Source organism: Daphnia magna, linkage group LG2, assembly GCF_020631705.1.
Source record: "Daphnia magna isolate NIES linkage group LG2, ASM2063170v1.1, whole genome shotgun sequence".
NCBI classification, from domain to species: Eukaryota; Metazoa; Arthropoda; class Branchiopoda; order Diplostraca; family Daphniidae; genus Daphnia; species Daphnia magna.
Window position 1 is genome coordinate 248,883 of NC_059183.1, and position 19,997 is coordinate 268,879.

At 46.1% G+C, this 19,997-nt stretch overlaps 3 protein-coding genes across 3 annotated transcripts; all 3 read right to left on the bottom strand.

Moving 5' to 3' along the window:
• Positions 1 to 1,499: 1,499 nt before the first annotated feature.
• On the bottom strand, positions 1,500 to 7,900 carry LOC116915347 (mucin-5AC). The gene is given in 7 exon segments (XM_032920445.2): positions 1,500 to 2,561; positions 2,675 to 2,785; positions 3,047 to 3,181; positions 3,393 to 3,506; positions 3,780 to 6,339; positions 6,341 to 6,706; positions 6,708 to 7,900. Coding segments are annotated over 7 exon segments (4,365 nt in total). The 5' UTR covers positions 7,332 to 7,900; the 3' UTR covers positions 1,500 to 2,106.
• Positions 7,901 to 10,776: 2,876 nt separating this feature from the next.
• Positions 10,777 to 17,074, bottom strand: LOC116915342 (mucin-17). Its single transcript, XM_032920434.2, is given in 6 exon segments — positions 10,777 to 11,714; positions 11,716 to 12,294; positions 12,296 to 12,643; positions 12,645 to 13,734; positions 13,736 to 14,881; positions 14,883 to 17,074. Coding segments are annotated over 6 exon segments (5,247 nt in total). The 5' UTR covers positions 16,853 to 17,074; the 3' UTR covers positions 10,777 to 11,600.
• A 1,873-nt stretch (positions 17,075 to 18,947) lies between these two features.
• On the bottom strand, positions 18,948 to 19,859 carry LOC116915437 (uncharacterized protein PB18E9.04c). Its single transcript, XM_032920578.2, has one exon. The coding sequence runs from the start codon at positions 19,857 to 19,859 to the stop codon at positions 18,948 to 18,950; it is 912 nt and encodes a 303-aa protein (XP_032776469.2).
• Positions 19,860 to 19,997: the final 138 nt, after the last annotated feature.

The following is a 19,997-nucleotide window of genomic DNA, read 5'->3' on the forward strand; positions in this document are numbered from 1 at the left end:
TTTCTCCATTAAAAAAGAACATTTTCGGCGATGTTGGTTTATGACTCTCGTTGATAGCAACGACAGATACGACCGAGGAACTCTTAAAATGCCCCGAGAAAACATTATTACGATTTGGCTTGCGGGTGATAATGCTATTACAGATGTAGGTATTATGGGACTGTTGTAATATTCAAAATAATTCTAATCCAATAAAGAAGGGATTCCTTTTCCCGTTCAGGTGCCATGAATAGCGAAACAAGACGAGCATGCGTGAAAAACCTGTGTAATGGGGAAACGATATATATCCCGTTATCTCGTAACTCGATTCGTGTAATTATAGAAACATATAAGGAAGTTCCCAGCAGTAAAAAAAAAAGAAAAAGATTTTATTTGATCGGAAGTGTTAATTCTCTTCTTTTTTTTCCTTTTGTTGTAATTAGGAAACAGTAAACGGTTGACAAAATCAGAATAGGCGATGAACGGTATTCCCACCACGTCATAATCTGTTCCAACGGTCGATAAATACCCTACTACTCGTATGAGAATTACTCCCAGCCAATGACAAGGTCTCGTTTATATTGTCTTGCGGGTATATCGAGGTCCTATACTGTTAACGATCACGTAGTAGCTATACCACTTAACAGTGTTTCAAACACATTCTCCTCCATTTCGAATCGCCTGCTAATAGAGCAGCCATGTGCCATCGATGTCTTGTTGACCGCAGTGCGTAGGCCCAATATCGTGCGTGCTATGAAATATACACATGGCTTTGCATTTGGATACTAATGGTATCTGTACCTTTAATATCTTTGGTCGTGTGCCGCTGGTTGTGCCGTTTCGCAGTGCCTTGACTGGAATGCAGTGGGCCGAATCGTGCCGAATGCATTGATGGCCCGCGCATGTAAAGAGCCTGGGCTAAGTTAATAAAACCGAGGGAAAAGAATGTTACTTATTAACTCTTACTTCTTTCTTAAAATAAATTCACGGCAGCCAAACGTTCCCGCCATCGAACGCACGTACAATATGAAAGTTAAATCAAAAATTCATAAAAATCGAGTTGAAATAAAAAAAAGTATAATTTAAAGACACACACATGATTGCATTTATTGCATTGTTTGTTTGATATTTCTCTGTTTTATTTGTTCTGTGATTAAGAAAAAAAAAAGGGAATTGCCGATCTTTGAGGCTGCCATTTCAGGTAACTGCACCTGCCTCTTTGGAAATGGCGATAAATTGATGTGAACGTCCTCGTCGTATGCACCAAGAAAGTTCTTTTCTCTTTCTTTGGAAAGTCCCGTTATAGACCGATATCTTCTCGTTCGCTCCGCAATTCTTCCTGCGCAACACAGCGAGACCGCCATCATAATTCAATGGTCTGAGAATGAATACAGAATGGAGCTTTTGCTCGGTTGCTTAAACATTTTTCACACGGTCTATCGCGCATACGACGAAAGGCGTCGAGGTGACACAGCAGACCTTTTGCCTCACAACAGTAGGTCTATGATTACACATTGGTGCAATGTTGATTGTGTTTATTTGAAGGAATGTCCCGAGAAAGAGAAGAACAAAAACGAAAGAAACAACATGGCATGACGTATACAATTCATAAATGTTAACGCCACGCTTACAAATTGTGATTGTCATAAGAGAATATAAAAAAGAAGTCGGATGTTATTTGGTTGAATTGTGTAATAGGATTTATTTCAGTGGATTGCAAAATCGATCGCTTCCTCAAACAAAACAAGAATGGACGATGTTGAATCGATACATTTTCTAAATGATGTATGTATATTAAAATAATATTATAAAACATGAAAGCAACAGTTTAACAAAACAACAAATAAAATAGGATGAAAGAGAAATGCGAAAATGGTGACATTTTTCTTCTTAATTGTAATTGAGGAATTCTAATAAGTAGTTGTAACGACGCACGAAATGGGAGGACGGATGCAAAGAGGAATAAAGTAAGTCTTAATCTCGTCTTCAGCTTCTTTCTTTCTCGTTCTCCGAGAGCCAGCTCACAGAGATTGAAAGCAATTCAAAAGGAGCTTATGGCCAGAGATAATAGTCAAATAACGGGAAAAGTAGCGATTTTTATTTAACGTCGGTGATGACGTGCAGCACTCAGCGAATGGTCAAGCCGTCCAGCAAGATCATGTTCAGCGTTCGGGATTGGCGACCGGGACAAACGAGCAGATGGTGAAGAGTTGTGGCGACGCTACGGCCGGGAACAGCAGCGCCAGCACTTTCATCGTTCACCGATAGCTGTCGGCAATTGTACGAGGCAATGTTCTTTTTGCGCATCTCTCGCTCGTTCTCAGCCGTGAAATGTCGGACGAACGCATCCTCCGCTTCGTGGTCATGTTCTTCTTCTTCTTTCAACTGCCAATAAGGACCTCTTCTGGACTCAACTTGTCGTCGTTTGCGGCCAACTAAAATCGGCAGAGAAAAGGCAGCAGCAGAAATGGCCGCGGCCGGAAGGTTGAACTTCATTCCGTTTTGCAAGTTGAATCGTCCACGGTCCGATTTGGCTGATTCAGTTGTCGTTGTTCTCATCGAGCCTTCGGCAGCTGCAATTCCTGAATTGTTTCATCCCAAAACAGGGACAGAGAAGAAGAAAACAAGGGAGCAGTTCGTTAAGATGTCGCTCGAAGTCACCCTCAATCATCCTTTTGATTAGGAGCTAACATACCTTGACGGCTGCCGTGGGTCAAATCTAACGGATGTCCAGACGGCTGTTGCGCGGACGAATAATGGGCAACTGGCGTTAACCTCTTGCCAACCGCATCACCGAAAGCGATTTCTGCGTCCCATCGCGCGTTCAATTTAATAATAATAATTCAATTCGTTTTCATTCTAGAGATTATATGCTTCTATGTACATGCAATTAACGTTTTTGCACAGCGCAATTGAACTAACTGTAAATCATTCGAGACACGGTAGAGTGCGATCTAAATCATTTTTAAACATTTCAAATGTCGACCGTATAGTACCGTATACAATCAACATTGTGCCATCATTTCGCACTCTACATTTGACGTGGATAAAACGAGTTTTCACGTACCCATCGCAGACGGTGATGGCCGGCTGATGGTAAATGGCGGCCGTGGGTCAAACGAATGTTTGGATTGTTTGTTGGTGGGGTTGCTGGTGACGCCATCGCTAACGGGACTCTTTGCCTTGTTATTACTTTTGCTACCTGCAAGCCATAATACAAAGATATTTATCATGTAGTTTGTTTGTTTTTTTCTTTTTCCGGTTTCTTTTTGTTGTCTTCCTTGTTTTTCCCCCTTTCCCGAAAATTCGTCTTTTCCTTATGAGCGTTTTTTGTTTTTTTTTCATTTTTGTTCTTTTCTTGTGGGTTGTTGAATCAATAGCGCGTAATAGTAAACATATGGGACTAAAATAACCTTGAATGGATGGTTGAGCTCTATTGCGGCCAGTAATCGACTCTCCGTCATTTCCAGTTCGGCTTGATGTCACAACGTCAGAGCGGGAATTGGACTGATGCAAGTTATGAACGACTAAAAAAAGAAGAAGAAGAATGAAAACAAATAAATGGCCAGACTGTTTGTGCTTTGTTCACATCAACCAATTAGCCGGATATTCTAGTTCAAAAACACGCAGCGATACGGGTAAAAAAACCAATTGGGGCTGGGGAAAGTTTCACTAAACAATTTTTGTAAGTAGGTTGTTTTTTGTCTTTTGTAGCTTAAACAGAGGGAACAATGACTGGTACCATAAAGAGGACTCGTTTAACCTAATAAGCTACTAATACAAGAGATGGTGAATTATACCTTGCGGGGGGGAGTCCTCGAAACGTGGGGCGAAGTGTCCGGATCTGTGCGAAAATTCGTGCGGCAAGAAAGACATGGGATGGCCAAGACTCTCCAGAATGAAATCAGGTAAAAGTGCGCCCAATGGATTGCCTCCTTTGACAAACGGGCCTGGACTAGCTCCGTTGTTGATGTCGACAAAATTCAAATTGCCTTGCGGGGTGCGTAAGGTCGTGCTAACAACTTTGACTCCCTGCTTCTTCTTGTTGGACGGCCTCCTACCACCTCCTTTGCCCGTATTCTTGTTGTTGTTGTTGCTGTTGCTGTTGCTGTTGATTTGGTTGGCGTTGGCGATTCCTTTGACGATCACGTGATTATTGATCTCGGGTGGGTTTGGTGGATTCTGCGGAGGTTTCACTTGCAACTGAGAAAATGAAGCCGATGAAAATTGGTGGTTGTGTCCCAACGGCGCGCGATATGCGGAGATCGTCACTGGCGATGCTGTTGTGGTTGTTGTGGTCGTTGTTGTGCGGTGGTCAGGATGATAATCCATGTTGGAAGCTTGATGGTGATGATAATCGTGATGGTGGTGATGGTGTTTCTCGGCGTAAGACTCGAGATCGATTGGCTTCGGTGTAGGTGGAGGACCGTACGACGTTTGAATGGGTTGACCGATCAGGACGGAAGGCACTCCGTAAGACGTCGAAGGAGCTTTGGGTGGTGGTCCGTAAGATGTGGAAGGAGCTTTGGGTGGAGGTCCATACGATATGGTAGGAGCGGCTATAACGGGAGGACCATAAGAAGTAGGGGGAGCTTTTGTGGTTGGCGGAGGGCCGTAAGACGTCGTCGGATATTGGTTGGCTTCCAAGTCTAGCGGAGTTGGAGACGGTGGTTGGTACGACTGTTCAGCGAGTACATACGATGGAGCTGCAGTGGTTGTTGGCGGTGCGTAATATTGGGCAGGATCCGAAATGGATGGCGGAGGTGGAGGCCCGTAAGACGGAGGTGGTCCGTACGACGATGGCGGTGGAGGTCCGTACGTCTGAGCGGGAGGTGGAGGTCCGTACGATTGAGCGGGAGGTGGAGGTCCGTACGATTGAGCCGGAGGTGGAGGTCCGTACGACGAAGGTGGTGGAGGCCCGTACGATTGAGCGGGAGCTGTCGGAGGTGGCCCATAAGATGCTGACGGAGCTTTGGGTGGAGGGCCGTAAGACGTCGATGGGGCTTTTGGTGGGCCGTAAGTTTGACTGGGTTTTCCGTAGTCTGGTCCTTTCACGACGGATGGACCTACTCCCACTAAAGCAGGATTGCCTACACCGCCATAAGGACGAGGAGGTAGTGTTGGCTTGGGAGTCGTCGTTGTCGTCGTAGTCGATGGTGTAGTCAACGGAGTCGTAGATCCCAAAAGATTAGTCAGCTGACTCAGGATGGTCTCCGGCAAACTGGACGACTGGATGGTGGCTCCATTGGTGATGTTGATGCCGGCCAAGACTTGAGCGGGAACCACTTGCTGGCCAACCAAAGTCAATTGCCCTCCGACGTAATTCCAAATATTGACAACAACGAAATTGATGGGAATTTGCTGCTCATCAATCAAACCGTTATTGTTTGATTCGCTTCCGCTCGATCCAGTGCTGCCGCCGCTGCTGCTGCTGCTGTCCGTCGTACTGGTGTTCGTTTCAGCCGTGTTATCGCTGAGATCACCGTTGGCTCCAAATTCCTCTTCTGCTTCGAATTCGGGCGGAAATACGGGCCGGATTTCTGTACCGCCGACATCGATTTCAAACACGTCCGTCACTTCCGACGGATCTTCAGGGCTTTCGGTTGTGGTGCGAACAAACTCTTGGAAATTTCCAGGTTCGTCCGTCACTCCCGAATCGACCGGGAAAGGCGGTCGAAGATTGGGCAGGGGCACGCGAACAAATTGCACACTGTCCGGCCTGTTGCTCGTCTGTCGGATCGGGATGGTGGCGGGCGGCTTCCTCGTCGACACGGTCGTCGGTTTCGATTTCGGTTTGTTGGTAGTCGACGTCGTCCTCGGCCTCGACGTCCTCGGTCTTGGAGTCGTCGTTGTTGTGGTCGTTGTTGGCGCGGCCCTTTTAGTCGTCGACGGTCGTTTAGTGGTCGTCGTTGTGGTTGGCTTACCTGTCGTTTTGGGTCTCACCGTGGACGTCCTAGTGGCCAGAGGCGCTTTGATAACCAGAGGATTGGCAGACAGCGGAAGACGAGGCGTCGATTGGTAAAAGGTGGCAGGTCGGTTTTTGATGCTACTCGGAGCTTCTTGTCCGTCCGCGTAAAAGATATTGAAATGAGGTGGCGATTTCGGTGGCGGGAGTTCGGCATTTGGTTCGGCCAATTCCGCTGATGTGCCTGTTGTTTGGCTGCTTTCACCTAGGCCGTAATCCGCTTCTTCCACGCTCAAATTGTCGAACTGGAAATTGGGTTTGGTGACCCACCAATCTGCTGTTTGCTGAGTAGACGGGATGGCCGTTTTGCTCAGCATTTGGCTGGCCAACGTCGATCTGGGCACCTTGTGATGGGCAGTGGTCGTCAGCCGTTCAACGTCGGCGACAGGTTTAGAAGGCCGTGACTAACCCGATGGGGTTGGGCTGTTTCAAACTGCGCACCGTCGTCGAGACGGTAGCGGCCACACCTGGTTTCACCGTTACGCCCCATCGGCTCAATCCGTTGGTGTTGGCGGGAGGCTGAGTTCCGCCACGTTTGGCTGGGCTCAGGACACTAGCCGGTTCCTTGCTGGGCGCCGATGTCGGCCGGTAGATCCAAACAGGAGCCGAAGAGATGGTAGCTGGAACCGGGGTGCTAGTAACGCTGTCGTGCACGATGAGTTCAGGCGAACTGGCGGCCGAATACGACAAACTATTCTGCTGTTCGTTCAACTTGTCTTCGTGGACCTTTGGCGCTTCGGTGGCCGCCGTTTGTTCGAGACCCATCATCCGAAGACGGTTGAGAATCTTGAACCGTTTGGGCCACTTCTTCCAAGGTTTCAATCAGCCATCTCTCTTCTTGCGATTGGCTCAACTCGATTGCGGTGCTGTTGTTGTCGTCGACCGGCGTCGTGTTGGTCGCTTCCGCAGTCTTGTTAACTTCTTCCGTTGCCGACGGAGGGGTGGTGATGTCAGTGGTCGGCATCGTCTCGGAAATGGGTTGCACGCTGGTCGACGGCTTGGTCGTTGTCGATGCAGTCGTCGAAGAGGATTTGAACGAGACCGGCGATTGGCCGTTGTACCAGACGGGACGTGTTTTGGTCCGAATCGGTCGGGAGAATGCCTGGACTCGTACCAAACGGCGCAAAAACTTGTCGTTGTCGATGCCGGTCATCGTCGGTTGATGGAAATCTTCGTCTTCGGTTACGGCATCTCCTTGGCCATCGTCGCGTCCGGCTTCGGTGGTCGCTTGTTCTTCTTGCATAACTAAAGCATCGTAAGCATCGTCTTCGTTGGCCGGTTCTACGGCGAATTCATCGGCCCATGCGTAGGCAGCAATGGCCAACAAGAAGAAGAAGAAGAACACAAGCAAGGATCTCGCGGTGGCTTTCGAACCAGGAGCGCCCATGATTCCTGTCTTTTCTCGGCTATTTGTGTGACGGGATTCGGCCGAAATCAACTCGGGAGGGTTCAACAGAAAAATGTGAAAATGCTAATTTAACAATAATCAACAACAAGAAGCGTGCAAGAACAGTTAAGTTCTTTTTGGACGACGATCACTAGCGGTGGTTATACAGTTAGACAGTTGAGACGGCGCTAAAGAGCTTGTGGACGCGGCCAAGAGACTTGCGTGTCTTCTCACCAGTGCAGATCCATCGTGACTGAAGTCTGCCTTCTACTTCTACCAAAAGGTCTATCAGCTTTCTCTGCTGGTGATCTCGATCTGGCGATCTCTCTTTCACACAGCCACAAAAACTGAAACGCGGCGACTGGCCTGAAGCTCCACTCACTGATGAAATTCGATGCTACACACAGACTCCCCGCTGTTTCACTAGTGCTCCGCTTCTCTGAGGAATAACTGACGGCTAGTTTCTGTTTCTCTACAAGTCTATCTACTGTATATACCTTTATCTATGGAGATTAAAAAAAAAAAAAAACACAGGGAAAATTGTCGAGCCGTGACGGCGGAACTGTGACGGTGACGACGTTGCTGAGACTTGTGCGCCTCTGTCCCTGATGTAGTATCATCCACTTTGTAAAACACCTGAAGCAAAGCACGCGCAATTATTAGGCTCTCAAACTAACATATAGCTACATATACTCTACTGTGGTGTATATGGTTATTCTATTTCTCTCTCTCTCCCATACTTTGTCGTCCTATATCCTGATGCACCTCATATTCCATGTCCCCGAGTGCATGCGACAGTCGAGCAGGTCGTTAAATATTCCTCGTTTTTCTTTCCTTTTATCGTTTTTCCTCGTTTTACCACCACACTGGCAGCTCATTTTTTTGTTGTTTTTCTTTTTAAGTATCGGCAAATAATCATTCCCGCGAGGGGACTACACCCACTCTAGTACTATGTACACACAGTCCAGTTTGTGAGAAAGAAGAAACGGACGATGATGACCCGCGGGAAAGAGAGAAAAACAAAAAAGGTTTGTGTTATTTCGTGTAATGTAGAAAAAGAAAACGTGTTCTGAGAGACAAAAGACCTCATTTAGCATTTGAGCTAAAGTGTTTTGTTGGACTAAAAGGAGGGGGGATGATGTGTATATAGTTGGACACTTGGTGGGTGGTGGCGCAGCAAGTGATCGGAAACGACGCGGTCGGTTTGGTCAGCATTCTAATGCGACGGCCTAATTCACACATCCTTCGATAATAGTTTTTTTAAAAATATATAATGATGCCGACGACGACGACGACGACACCATTCCGGACGGTGTTTGACCCCACCATCCGGCCGTTTCCCCTGCAACAACAGCCCGAAAAAAACCACAGGTGGTGTTCATATTATCCACAGCTAAACGAGAGAAAAGACGATTGGAGTGTGTCTGCAACTACATAACCAGCGTCTTCTTTTGCTGTTTTTTTGTTCCATGATGGTATTGTCGCGTAATCGTTTCAATGAATTTTTCACTGACACAAAACGAGGAGAAAACTAGAACGCGACAATGGCTAAACATCTTCCTCGTCACTCGGCGAATTGCCGTGGTGAAAAGCGGCAGTTATGAATCTATGACGTCGCCACGTAGTTCGATACAATAAAACTTGATAGTTATATTCACGGATGCGTTCGTGACGAACCCGTTGCCTTCGTCATTGCAACATCCTTTTTAATCATTCTTCTTTTGTTGCTTCCGTATGTGCTTGTAGCAGAAACGCTAAAGTGATTTGTTGGCTTGTCAAAAGAGGAAGGAACCGGCAAGGGGCCGAGCGTGACGACCACAAACGGATGGCCAACCAAGAAAAGAAATGCAACAAATGAGATATGCCCCATCACGACGTCTACCTATATAATGCAAGCGCATCAGCGATGCAAGTAAAAACGCGACAGAGTGGCGTAAATAATAACATGTAGAGAGAGAGAGAGAGAGAGAGAAAAAAACGAAGGGAGGAGGAGACGAAAAACGGAATCGTCTTCTAAAGACTTTGGTAGTTTTGACGCCAAGACCAGCATGGAGCGGTGCAGTCATGCCCGACATCTGCCTTAAAAGACTAAATAGACCGCAATGCGCAATAAATAAAAGATAAGAGAGGGGAAGCTGTCGGACTTTGCGGTTGGACGTACATAAGAAAGGTGTAAGACGGGATGGGATGCACCGATGGTGTTGTGCATTTCCTACGCTGTTTACTCAGAATTGCGCAACTCGCATTTCAAAACGTTCCACCAAACGAGCGCACTAACACTGTATGGTATATTGTGTATAGTGCGTGTAGTATTGGGTTGTATTGATGTGCGTAAAACTAGTTGACCGAGACTCCATTTCCAATGCAAAACAATCAGACGTTCTTGAACTGCATAATATGCAAATAGTCGTTGTGGTGCAATTCTTTGTTCGTTCACCCGGTTTGTTCGAAATGATGTTTGGCTGTTGACGGCTATTCAGTCAACAATAATGTACGATGCTAAAAAAGAATAACGATGAGCTATGAGGGGAAAAGACCTTTGCGGTTTATGTGCAGCGTTGGGTGCTAACCGAGAGCTCTCAGAACATCTAGATGTACATACGCAGCAGCAGCACTATACACTTTACTGAATTTTTCTTTTGATTTCAATCAAAATCAGGCCAGGATAGAAAGGAGTTCCATACAATTTGCTGTTGCTAAATGGTCCAACCCCATGAACTAGAAATTGTTTTCAAATAAGAAATCGCTAACTATGTTTTAGTAGAGCAGAATGCAGAGGGACGCGAATAGTATACCCATAGTTATAATTAAACACTGAATGAGACATAATAAACTAACGATTTTTTTCAACATCAACATCGCTTCGCATACAGCATTTAGAGATGCGCTTTTTTCAATAGATTCAGCGGATTTCTAATAACGGGAAGCTTGATTATAATCGTTGGTGCACGCTGTGGTTGGATATATAATAACGACTCATTTGAAATGGTGAAACGAAGCCACAAGAATGTTTCTTTTATAGATAACTAGAAAAGAAAAGCCGAACTAGAATTAATTACAAATGGATAACAAACAAGCTGAAACAAGTGTATTGGGCTGATGGCCTTCTTTGCTGGATTAAACGGCCTATAACAACTATAACCATCAGCTGCGTGCTACTAAGACAACATTCTTTTGTTTGTGATGAGCATCATGTCTAATGCCAGCAGATAATTGGCTATTTTCCGTCTATGATGCGTCTCTTTTCCGCGTGTTCCGCTTTGTCTCGAATGAATCTGTGACACGACGGGGCTCTCCTGTTTTCCGCTTTTCCATTGTCCTTTTTTTTTGTTTCGCCATTATGTTTTTTTAGCCAATGTGAAGTGGACATAAAAAAAAAGGGGGAAAACGGCGAATTGCAATTCTAGATTTCATGCAATTTAAGAGAGAGAGTTGCAATGTGAACGAATTTTAGATATTGTATTGCCTCGATTGTTTCAATATGTTCATTGCATTTTTCATTACATGTTGTTGTGCCGTTGTCTGCAATAGTTCGAGTCGTGTCGAGGTAAATGGCCTCAACGACGCAATTTTACACGCACACTCGAAAAATATGGAGTCGAAACAGACTGAAATGCGATGTTATAGAGGAAAAGCAGCAAGTTCTCATGCGGCATAACATCGAAAAACACGATATCGTTTATAATAACTATATACGAACACAGAATGCGAGAGAGTTTACCGAGTACATCACTGCAATAAGCAACAACTATTACATGTCGGTTAGATTTGGAATGAAAACCTTCAGTAACCTACTTATTCATAATCTTGATACACTTGCCATGTAATTATTCAGGTGCTGCTGTTTTGACGCTGCGTCTCATGTCACGCCCTATATTGCGCAATATGTGCGAATGCAATTTTTTAAATGTTGTATTTGATAAGATGTACTGTGCTTTAGTTTTTTATCTTGCCAATCAAACGGAAATGTGCTGTAATATTATACAAATGTGACTTATTGGTACTCCCCACAAAAATCATAGTAATACAAGCCGCGCGTGCAAACCCAAAAGCGAAAAATTATTTTTTTTTTTTTTTTACCCCAAAATGCAACCACCTGAAAACGCATCCACCCATTTATGTAAACGACGTTGTTACGTTGGATTTTTTCCTTCTGTTGTTTCACTTCAAAGCTGACTAGTTCCCAGCACAATGAGTGTGTGTGTGTGTGTGTGTTAGTTCTCATATCTAAACTGCCCACTTTTTTTTTTCCTCCTTGAATTTATAATTTTAACGGTCATAAGAATAATGTTCGAGATGATCCCAATGGTAAGTTGTCGTTGTCTCCATCTCCCGATAAGGATAACTATCCAGCATGGCCAGGACGTCCTGTTCAAGTTGCAAGCAGCTCAGCATCAGGTTTCGATATGATCCGACGCCAATCGATGTGCCAATTTTGATGATTGCGTCCGTGAAAGGCGCCCGATACTTTGAAGAATAGTAAGAGGGTTAGCGGGGCGACTGCCAGTATCAAAACTCCGCTGACAATGTAAGGGATTTCCAAGAGAGTCAAACAGCCAAAGATGATGGGCAATGCGATAAAGAAGAAGAACAATAAGAATCCGGTGAGGCTGATGGAGCTGCCGGACGAAGACACGCCGCCGATGATGCCACCCGACGAAATGGATCCATCGGATGAAGACGAAGATGAAGATGAAGACGATCCGGAAGAAACGGGGACGAAGAATTGAGCTATTGGGGGTAGCGTTGGTGGGGATGAAACTACAACTGCTGGTAGTTGAGGTGATTCCTGATCGATTTCCACTTCGTTTGTCGACGTGGCTTGATTGTCCAGTGTTGTTGGTTCGGTTGTGGCCGTTGAGGTTGACAATTGAATGCAAGGCAGGCTGCTGTTGTCCGGAGAAATGGGTGATGGTGAAACGACACTCAAAATGGCTGAATCGCTATCCTCCGTTGTTGTTGTTGGTTGTTGTTGTTGTTGTTGATGTTGTTGTGGTTGAAAAATGATAATAATTACCCATTTGATAATAACCGGGGAATAAGAAGGAAGGTATTCCATAGTAGGTGGCGAACGAATCTAAGAAAGCGGAAATGTTGAATCCGCCCGAAGCGGATGGAGTTTGGTTGTTAGGACGTTGTGGAATGAAACCATTTCCCATTTGAAAATCAGTTGGTAGAATCGGTTTGATTTGTTGCTGAAACAAATCAAAAGGTTCGCTTGTCGTAGGAATTGTTGTGGGTGTAGTTGTAGTTGTCGGGGTTGTCGTCGTTGTCGGGGTTGTCGTCGTTGTCGGGTTGTCGTCGTTGTCGGGGTTGTCGTCGTTGTCGGGTTGTCGTCGTTGTCGGAGTTGTCGTCGTTGTCGGAGTTGTCGTCGTTGTCGGAGTTGTCGTCGTGGTGGGCGTTGTAGTCGTTGGAGTCGTGGTCGTCGTCGGAGTGGTGGTTGTTGTTACAGGTCTGTTTGGGCTAAATTGTGGGAAAAAAGGGCCGAGGTAAGGTGGCTGAATAATGACAACAATCGACGAGCCCTCGTTTGAACTACTTCCTCCTGTGCCTATCGAACTCGCGTTGAAGTTACCCATTTGATTCTCAAACGTTGCGCTCGGTCTGTCCGTCGGTTGGGCCAAATTGATCGGCTGGAAACTGAACGGCTTCTGTGTGGTGGTAGACACAAAAAACGGTGGCTTGATCACCGGTTTCGTTGTTGTGTTTTGCTCATTGCCGGTACCGATCGTTGACGTCGGAACTGGTGGAACGCCGTACGAAGGGCGAGTAGGTGGAACCCCATAAGAAGGTTTAGGAGTGTCTGGCTTAGGTCTTAATATTTCTTCTGGAAAATAAATCGGCTCGTTTGGATAGCCGAAATCTGGGCCTAAATATATGGGTCCTATTGTACTGACAATGCTGGGCCTCGTGGTGGTACTCGTCGTTGTTGTTGATGGCCTTATAGGATTTACAGTGGGGATCATGTTGTTATTCAACGGTCCGGATGTCACTGACGAATCAGGCGGACGGATCGGAGTAGGGGTAGATTGCTGATTATTCATTTGCATATTGTTGGGAATAAACGTCAGTCCGATTTGACTCGAAGGAAATGTCGGACTGGTCGGTGTGGTTGAAATGATATTAGGTGGACGGGCAGTAGGGTGATTCGTGATGACAGTGTTTTCGTTAACGTCAATGTTTTCTAAACCGAAATTGAGTTGGTCTTCGATCTGCCCGACTGCGTTCATAAAGTCATTCAAATCATTGCTGGAATTGGATGGCTGCTGGGAAGCAGACGGGCTGGATGTTGTGGTTGATGAGCTCGTAACGACAGGTGGCCGCTGGGTAGGGCGGGCGGTGGTTGGTTTCGGAACTATTATGACGTTGGCGTCGTTACTGATTCCTATCGGGTTCTGATTAAATTCCTGGGAGGTTAGCAATTTCTTCTTGTACGGGGTAATCGATCTCAAATTCTGGAATCATTTCTCCAATCATCTGGTCAGGTTGCAATGCTCCATCCGTAGTTGGAGGTCTCGTAGATGTTGTCGTGGGTCTAGTTGCCATTGTTTGCTCAGTCGAAGATGAAGTTACAACAGGGATGAATGGAGGCTCAACTGTGCTGGAAGACGGGATGATGAAATTGCCCATTTGGCTCTCAGTCGATGGCCGCCTACTGGAACTCATCATTTGCTGAACGGGTGACGGCGTAGTTGTCTCAGTGGTGCTGGCCGTTTGCTGGCCCGGCCCAGCAGTGGATGGTTTCATGACCACGATAACGTTTCCCATGTTACTGATGCCTATGATATCCTGGTTGAAACCCGGAATGTTGGCTATTTCTTCTTGGGTGGTTGGATAATCGATCCCGAATTCGGGGTCGGTTTCCTCAACATCGAAATAGTCGGTCGGTTCAGGCGGTTCCGTCGTCGTAGTTGTACTGGTAGTAGTTGTACTGGTAGTTGTACTTGGTGTTGTCGGCCTAGTGGGTCTTGTAGGTCGCACGGTAGGTCGCATAGTTGGCCGTCTCGTGGGTCTAGTAGGCCGAAAAGTCGGCCGGTTTGTGCTCGGTTCCTCCATTGTGAAGGGCGTTGGTGTTGTGGTACTCATCGCTGGTAGCCAAGCTGGGCCTGACGTAATCACGCCAAAATTACTTCCCATTTGTTGCTGATTATCCATTTCGAAAGGCCGAAACGTCGAGATCTGTTGTTGATTCATAGGCCGGCTGGTGGAGAATTCTCCTGACGGAATCGGCTTCTTCGTTGTGCTGATAAACGGTGGCCAGAATGGGCCAGACGTGACCACTCCGAAATAGCCACCCATTTGTTGCTGATTTTCCATTTGGAATGGGGCAGAGGTCGACATTTGATTCGCGCCAGGACGTTCCGTGCTAAACTGACCTGTTGGATTCGAAGTTGCAGTAGGGCTGAAGAACGGTGGTCGAACAGTGGTTGTCGGTTTCGGTATCAAAATGACGTTGGCTCCGTCCCCGAATAACCCGATTCCAGGAATGAATGGCTTAATGGGTCCTATTGCTTCTTCGTCTGTGTAATCGAAATTCGATGGCTGATCTCCCGGATTTCGGAGTGGAAGGTTTCATGGGCTTATAATTACCACCGCTAGATGGATATCCATAATAGCTATTCATATCCAGTGCAGCTGGTTTTTGCGGTTGGTACATGTTCAGCTGTCCGGACGATCCAAACGACGGGGAATTGTTATTCAGGTAATACGACGATTGACCGTAGGACGGAACGCGGGCGTCTATCTGATACGAGTTGACGACCTTCCTTCTATTTTCATTTTCTTTGATGTCTTCTTTTTCGACGACGGCGAATGGCAGTGACGTCAACGGCGGACGTTTCTGTTGATTTTTGTAGATGTTTGAAGGACGCGTTGCCGGTGAACTATCAGACGGACGTCGAGTGGCCGCAGATGTCAAGTTGAAACGTTCCAGTATCTGATTACCTTGGACGTTGCCCATTTGATATTCACCTGCAACGGTCGGTTTTCTTTTTTCCTGCCAACTGATTCCGTTCGAAGATGGGGTCGTCACAGAGGTGGCGTAAACGTTACCCATTTGATATTCGCCCGGCCTGACGGTCGCTTTGGTCGGTTTGGGACGCGATTGCAATCCAACCTGGACGGGCCATTCTGGTAGACCGACCTGGGCAGGTGGTGACGGCCGCTGGAGTCCCACCTGGACCGGCCAATCTCTTAAGCCAACTGTCACAGTAGGTTTGCTGGCCTGTTTTGTTCCAAACGAAGTCGTCGGCCAGGCAGTTCCTGTTTTTTTGTTCAAAGGCGATGGAGATGTGATTGGCTTCATCAGTTGCGATACGACCGGTCCGATAAAGTCCTCGTCAGGATCGTTCATCCCTGACGTACTGCCAACTCGTTTCCAATCGTTGGATTGGCTCACCTCGTTCACAGACTTGCTTGGCAGGTTGACACTCGTCAGCTTCACATCGGTTTGATCTTCAACTTCCGACAATTCGTCGTAACCTTCCTCGTACTCGTATTCATATTCGTCATTCTTCTGGCCTTCTTTGTCACGGTTCAACTCAATCGGTGGCATTTCGTGAAGAGCAAAAGTCTTCACCGGCTGGACGCGTGTCAGCACAGTTTCAACAGGTAAAGTCTTGACTGGTTGAACGGATGTCTTGACCTCTTCGATCGGGAAACTCTTGACCGGCTCGACGGGAGTCGTAACAGGTTGTTGCATCATCACTAGCCATTCCAAAAGATTATCTTGCGGCCTCTTCTTTTTGTTGGATTGCTCTTCTTCGCGTTGGTACTGCAACAACAAGGAATCGATCGGCCGAAGAAGCGGCTTTCGAGTTGTGGTGGGGCTTTTCATACGATCCTTTGGCGAAGAAAGATCCTGCGGCCCGTCCATCACCAAGTTCAGCGTAGGGGCGAATGGACGGGTCGTTGTTTGTTCAACATTCTTCATCGTCGACGTGTCGGATTTTTCGGGGAGATGGTCAATATTCTGGAAATGATGATGTTCGATCTTTGGATTGTTGGTAAAAAACGGGCCTTTGGTGATTTGAATGCCATCTTGTGGTGAATCGGCCAAGTTTGTTGAACGCTCTTCGTTCGCGTTCAAATTGCCATTTTCAAATCGGTGGGTTGTCTTCATCGCAGGAGCTTGCGTGTTTCGCCATAGAGGAGAAGCATCGTCCAGGATCAAATTGAAACCTTTAAGGGGAGCTCGACTGGATGCCGGTAAACTGGTGGGACGAAACGTTTCCTTTTGAATAGAAGGACTTGAGAATTCTCGCGATCCCGGCACGTCGTCCAACAGCACGTGCAACGTTGGTAAGAAAAGACGAGTTGTCGTGTCGGGACCTTTCGGCAAAGTTGTCGGTGGTTTTGTACTGCTGAAGGCGGGATTACTTTTGTCTCTGTTTATTTTGGCTTTAAGGGATCCGATCCGTGCCAAAGCCGCTGCGGATGTCGGATCCAGGATCAAACACAACAAGACGATGACAGCCATCGTCAGAGTCACAACGAATGGCCGTATCAGTGGCAGCATCATTGCACTGCTAAAATTCCGCCTTCAAACGATGAAATTTTATCGATAGTCTGACACTTTGAGTAGAAGGTGTATTAGCAATTCAATTCCTTCGATTGCTACTTCACTCCTCACGACACAACTCGCAATCATCGGCGTTCCTTGTCAAGTTGCTAGTTTTTCACGCACAATGTTGCAAGGATTATTCTGCACTGCTGCTGTTGCACTGCACGACAAGCTGTTTGATCATCGACACGACTAAACGGGCGATCAGGGAATCACTTCGCTTTTTATCAGTTTGCCTCCTCCGGGATGGTCATGCGGCAATACAAAGATACTGTAAGTAAAAGGAGGGAGGAAAGGGAAAAAAAACAAAAACAAAAGAAGGAAGGTAAAGAAAAAGACAAAGTGAAAAAAAAAAAAATGAATTAAGATTGTGTCGTCGAAGCGGTTAGAGACGCCACGCGCCTGCGTTCACAGTTCTCCACAGGTGCAAGAAAATAACGGATGGTGGAAACGAACATGAAAAAACTGAAAGTTACAAGAAAATCTCTCATAGAGGAGGCGAACATGGCCCACCGCCAGCATCGAAAGTTTCCGTTCATTTTCACAATGTTTCAATGACGAAGCGACAACTACACGCTCAATGATTGCGTGCGGAACGCACCCACAGCCGCGCGTCCATTCCGCCACCTCTTCTCCTTGTTCTTGTATATTAAACGCGGGACACAATAAGCTCCCAAACAAATGAACGGTTCGTCCCCGTGATATGTAAGGACACGCCTGAATTCACGCGCTTCTCTCCAGTGCCTATTTAAAAAAACGAAAAAAAAAAATTCCGGCGATGATGCGCGAATTAATGTTGTTGGGATAGTGGTGGCCACTGGTGGTGATATGAAGCTTGAATCCATAGCCAACGAGAGAGAACGAGCAATTGAAACCGCTACATCACATGTATATACAGTATACAACACACGCATATGTTACGCTTATGCTGTGATTCCTCGTAGTAATTTAATAATAATAACGGGTTAATGGATAAAAAGGATTCATTTCCGGACCGGTGGGGGGAAGACTAGGGAAGAGATGTTTTGTTCTAACAGTCAACCACCTGTTGTAAGACGGTAATCAGGGGGACTGACTATAGTGACTATAACATCGTTAGCATTATTTGTACTTTATAAACCAGGAGGTTTTTGTTTATAGGCACTGCATACAACGATACATGTATCGTTGCACTGCTGATATGATTCTCTCCGCTGGATGTAAAAATTCGCGTTCAGTCGGTTGTGACCGGGTATCGCTGTCCAAATGACCGGCACGCTATTAATACCTGCTGTTGGCTCTTATGTTTTTTGCTGCTGCTGCTCATCTGTGATTTTCAATCGCCTTTTTGGTTCCGTTTCTAAACTCGTAATGCTCCCTAATTGAGTTAACTTTTCATACGCCTACACTGTCAGACAAATATTTTCGGCCACTTAACATCTAAATAACGACGGTACAGATATATAGTCGACGGTATAGGTTGTGCACCTTTCCGCGATTATTGTGGACAAAGGTAAATGCCCTTGCTTGGGTGCATAGGTTTAAAAACCCATCAAGCGTTTAAGTGACTGGATTCGCAGAATTTTCATTGGCGCATTGAAGTAGCGTTTTCGGGAATTTCCACGCTCCCGATGTTATAGACGGCGCATTATTTATCATGCGGGAGCGGTGATAGTTCTGACGTTAGCCGCCACACCAGCTGGGTGTATTTCTCACCGTGCGCATCCCCATTTATTAATTCAACAATGAGTGCAAACATACGGATATAAACTCCTCCTTTAATGTTCTGGTTTTGTTTGGCGTGAGAATCGACAAGCAAAACTGACAATTAAAAATAGATTGCCACAGTTCATGTGAATATTCATTTGGTATTCAAACTGCTCGATATATATACTGTATAGATATAATTACTGTATTTTCCCGTTAGTTTGATCTCTCCACCGTTAATACATTTATGACAATCAACTTTACACAAAAATGATCCAACACACGCAAAATTTTAACAAAAATAAAAATAGGTCATATATGGTCATAAGATTGAATCGTGTAAGTAAAGCGGTCGTTTCAAAAAAATTTAGTTGTCCACCACCTTCAACCACTGACGACGATAGCCGGGATTGTAATCAGACGCAAACAGCCAATTGCGCTCATTGATTGATCTCCTCCGGCGACCTATGAAAGGGATTCCAAAGAGAGCAATAGCTGCATAAGCTGCCGATGCGATTCCGATGCTGATTCCGGCTCCACCTGCCCGTGTCAGTCCGTTCAAGATTCCGACATTCGGCGCTGCTGTGGAAGTGGTAAGGAAAGGCGTCAGTGTCGTCGTGGTCGCTATGGTCGTTGCTGTGGTGGCTTGTCGTACTAGATCCTGTCGTAAAGTCAACGTAGTTACCTGTACCGGTGGGCTAGTAATAGCCCTAGTGGTAGAAGTCAAAGTCTTCGTTGTGCTCTTAGCAATCGCAGTTGTACTCTGTGATGTTTTCTGTAACGTAGTCTCGTCGTAGTCGTAATATTCGTAATCAGCGTCGTCAAATGAGGTTGCATTGCTCGTCACGAGTTGTGACGTCAGTTTGTTGTTGGCTATCCACGTGACGTTGCTACTCGTTTGATTAAGACCAGTAAGCAAGACACTTTTGGCAGTCGTTGTCGGTTCTTGTAGCGTATTGTTTTTTGTTTGAATCTTAGTAGGGTTCGTCTTGTCATCAGTTGAATTAGGTACAGAAGGTCGTATTGTCGTAGATGTGGTGGAAGGAATTGGCCTGAGATTGACAACAACGGCTGCTGAACGCTGGGGTTTCGGTGGAGTAGTCGAAGTTGAGGACGAAGATGATGAAACGGACGAGAAAATCATAGGTGTCCTGCTGCGATTCAATAGAGTGTAGGTAAGAGTGGCGGAGGATGTAGGTGGGACAGGTGAAGAAGAAAGGGATGAAGAAAGAATCGCCGATCGAATAATAGAGGGATTGGTCAACTGGGGCATAAACATTTCCGTAGTGTCTTCCACCTCACTGGGCGCGTTCTGTACTGCAGCAATGGCAGACGTGGGAGTTAGTCTCTTGTTCCCATTGATCAAGCTGGTAATAATATCAGAAAAAATCAAATCATTAGCATACAGCGTTATTAT

Excerpts from the sequence above, each read along its gene's own strand:
- LOC116915437 (XM_032920578.2), bottom strand. The coding sequence starts at position 19,859 with ATGTTTATGCCCCAGTTGACCAATCCCTCTATTATTCGATCGGCGATT.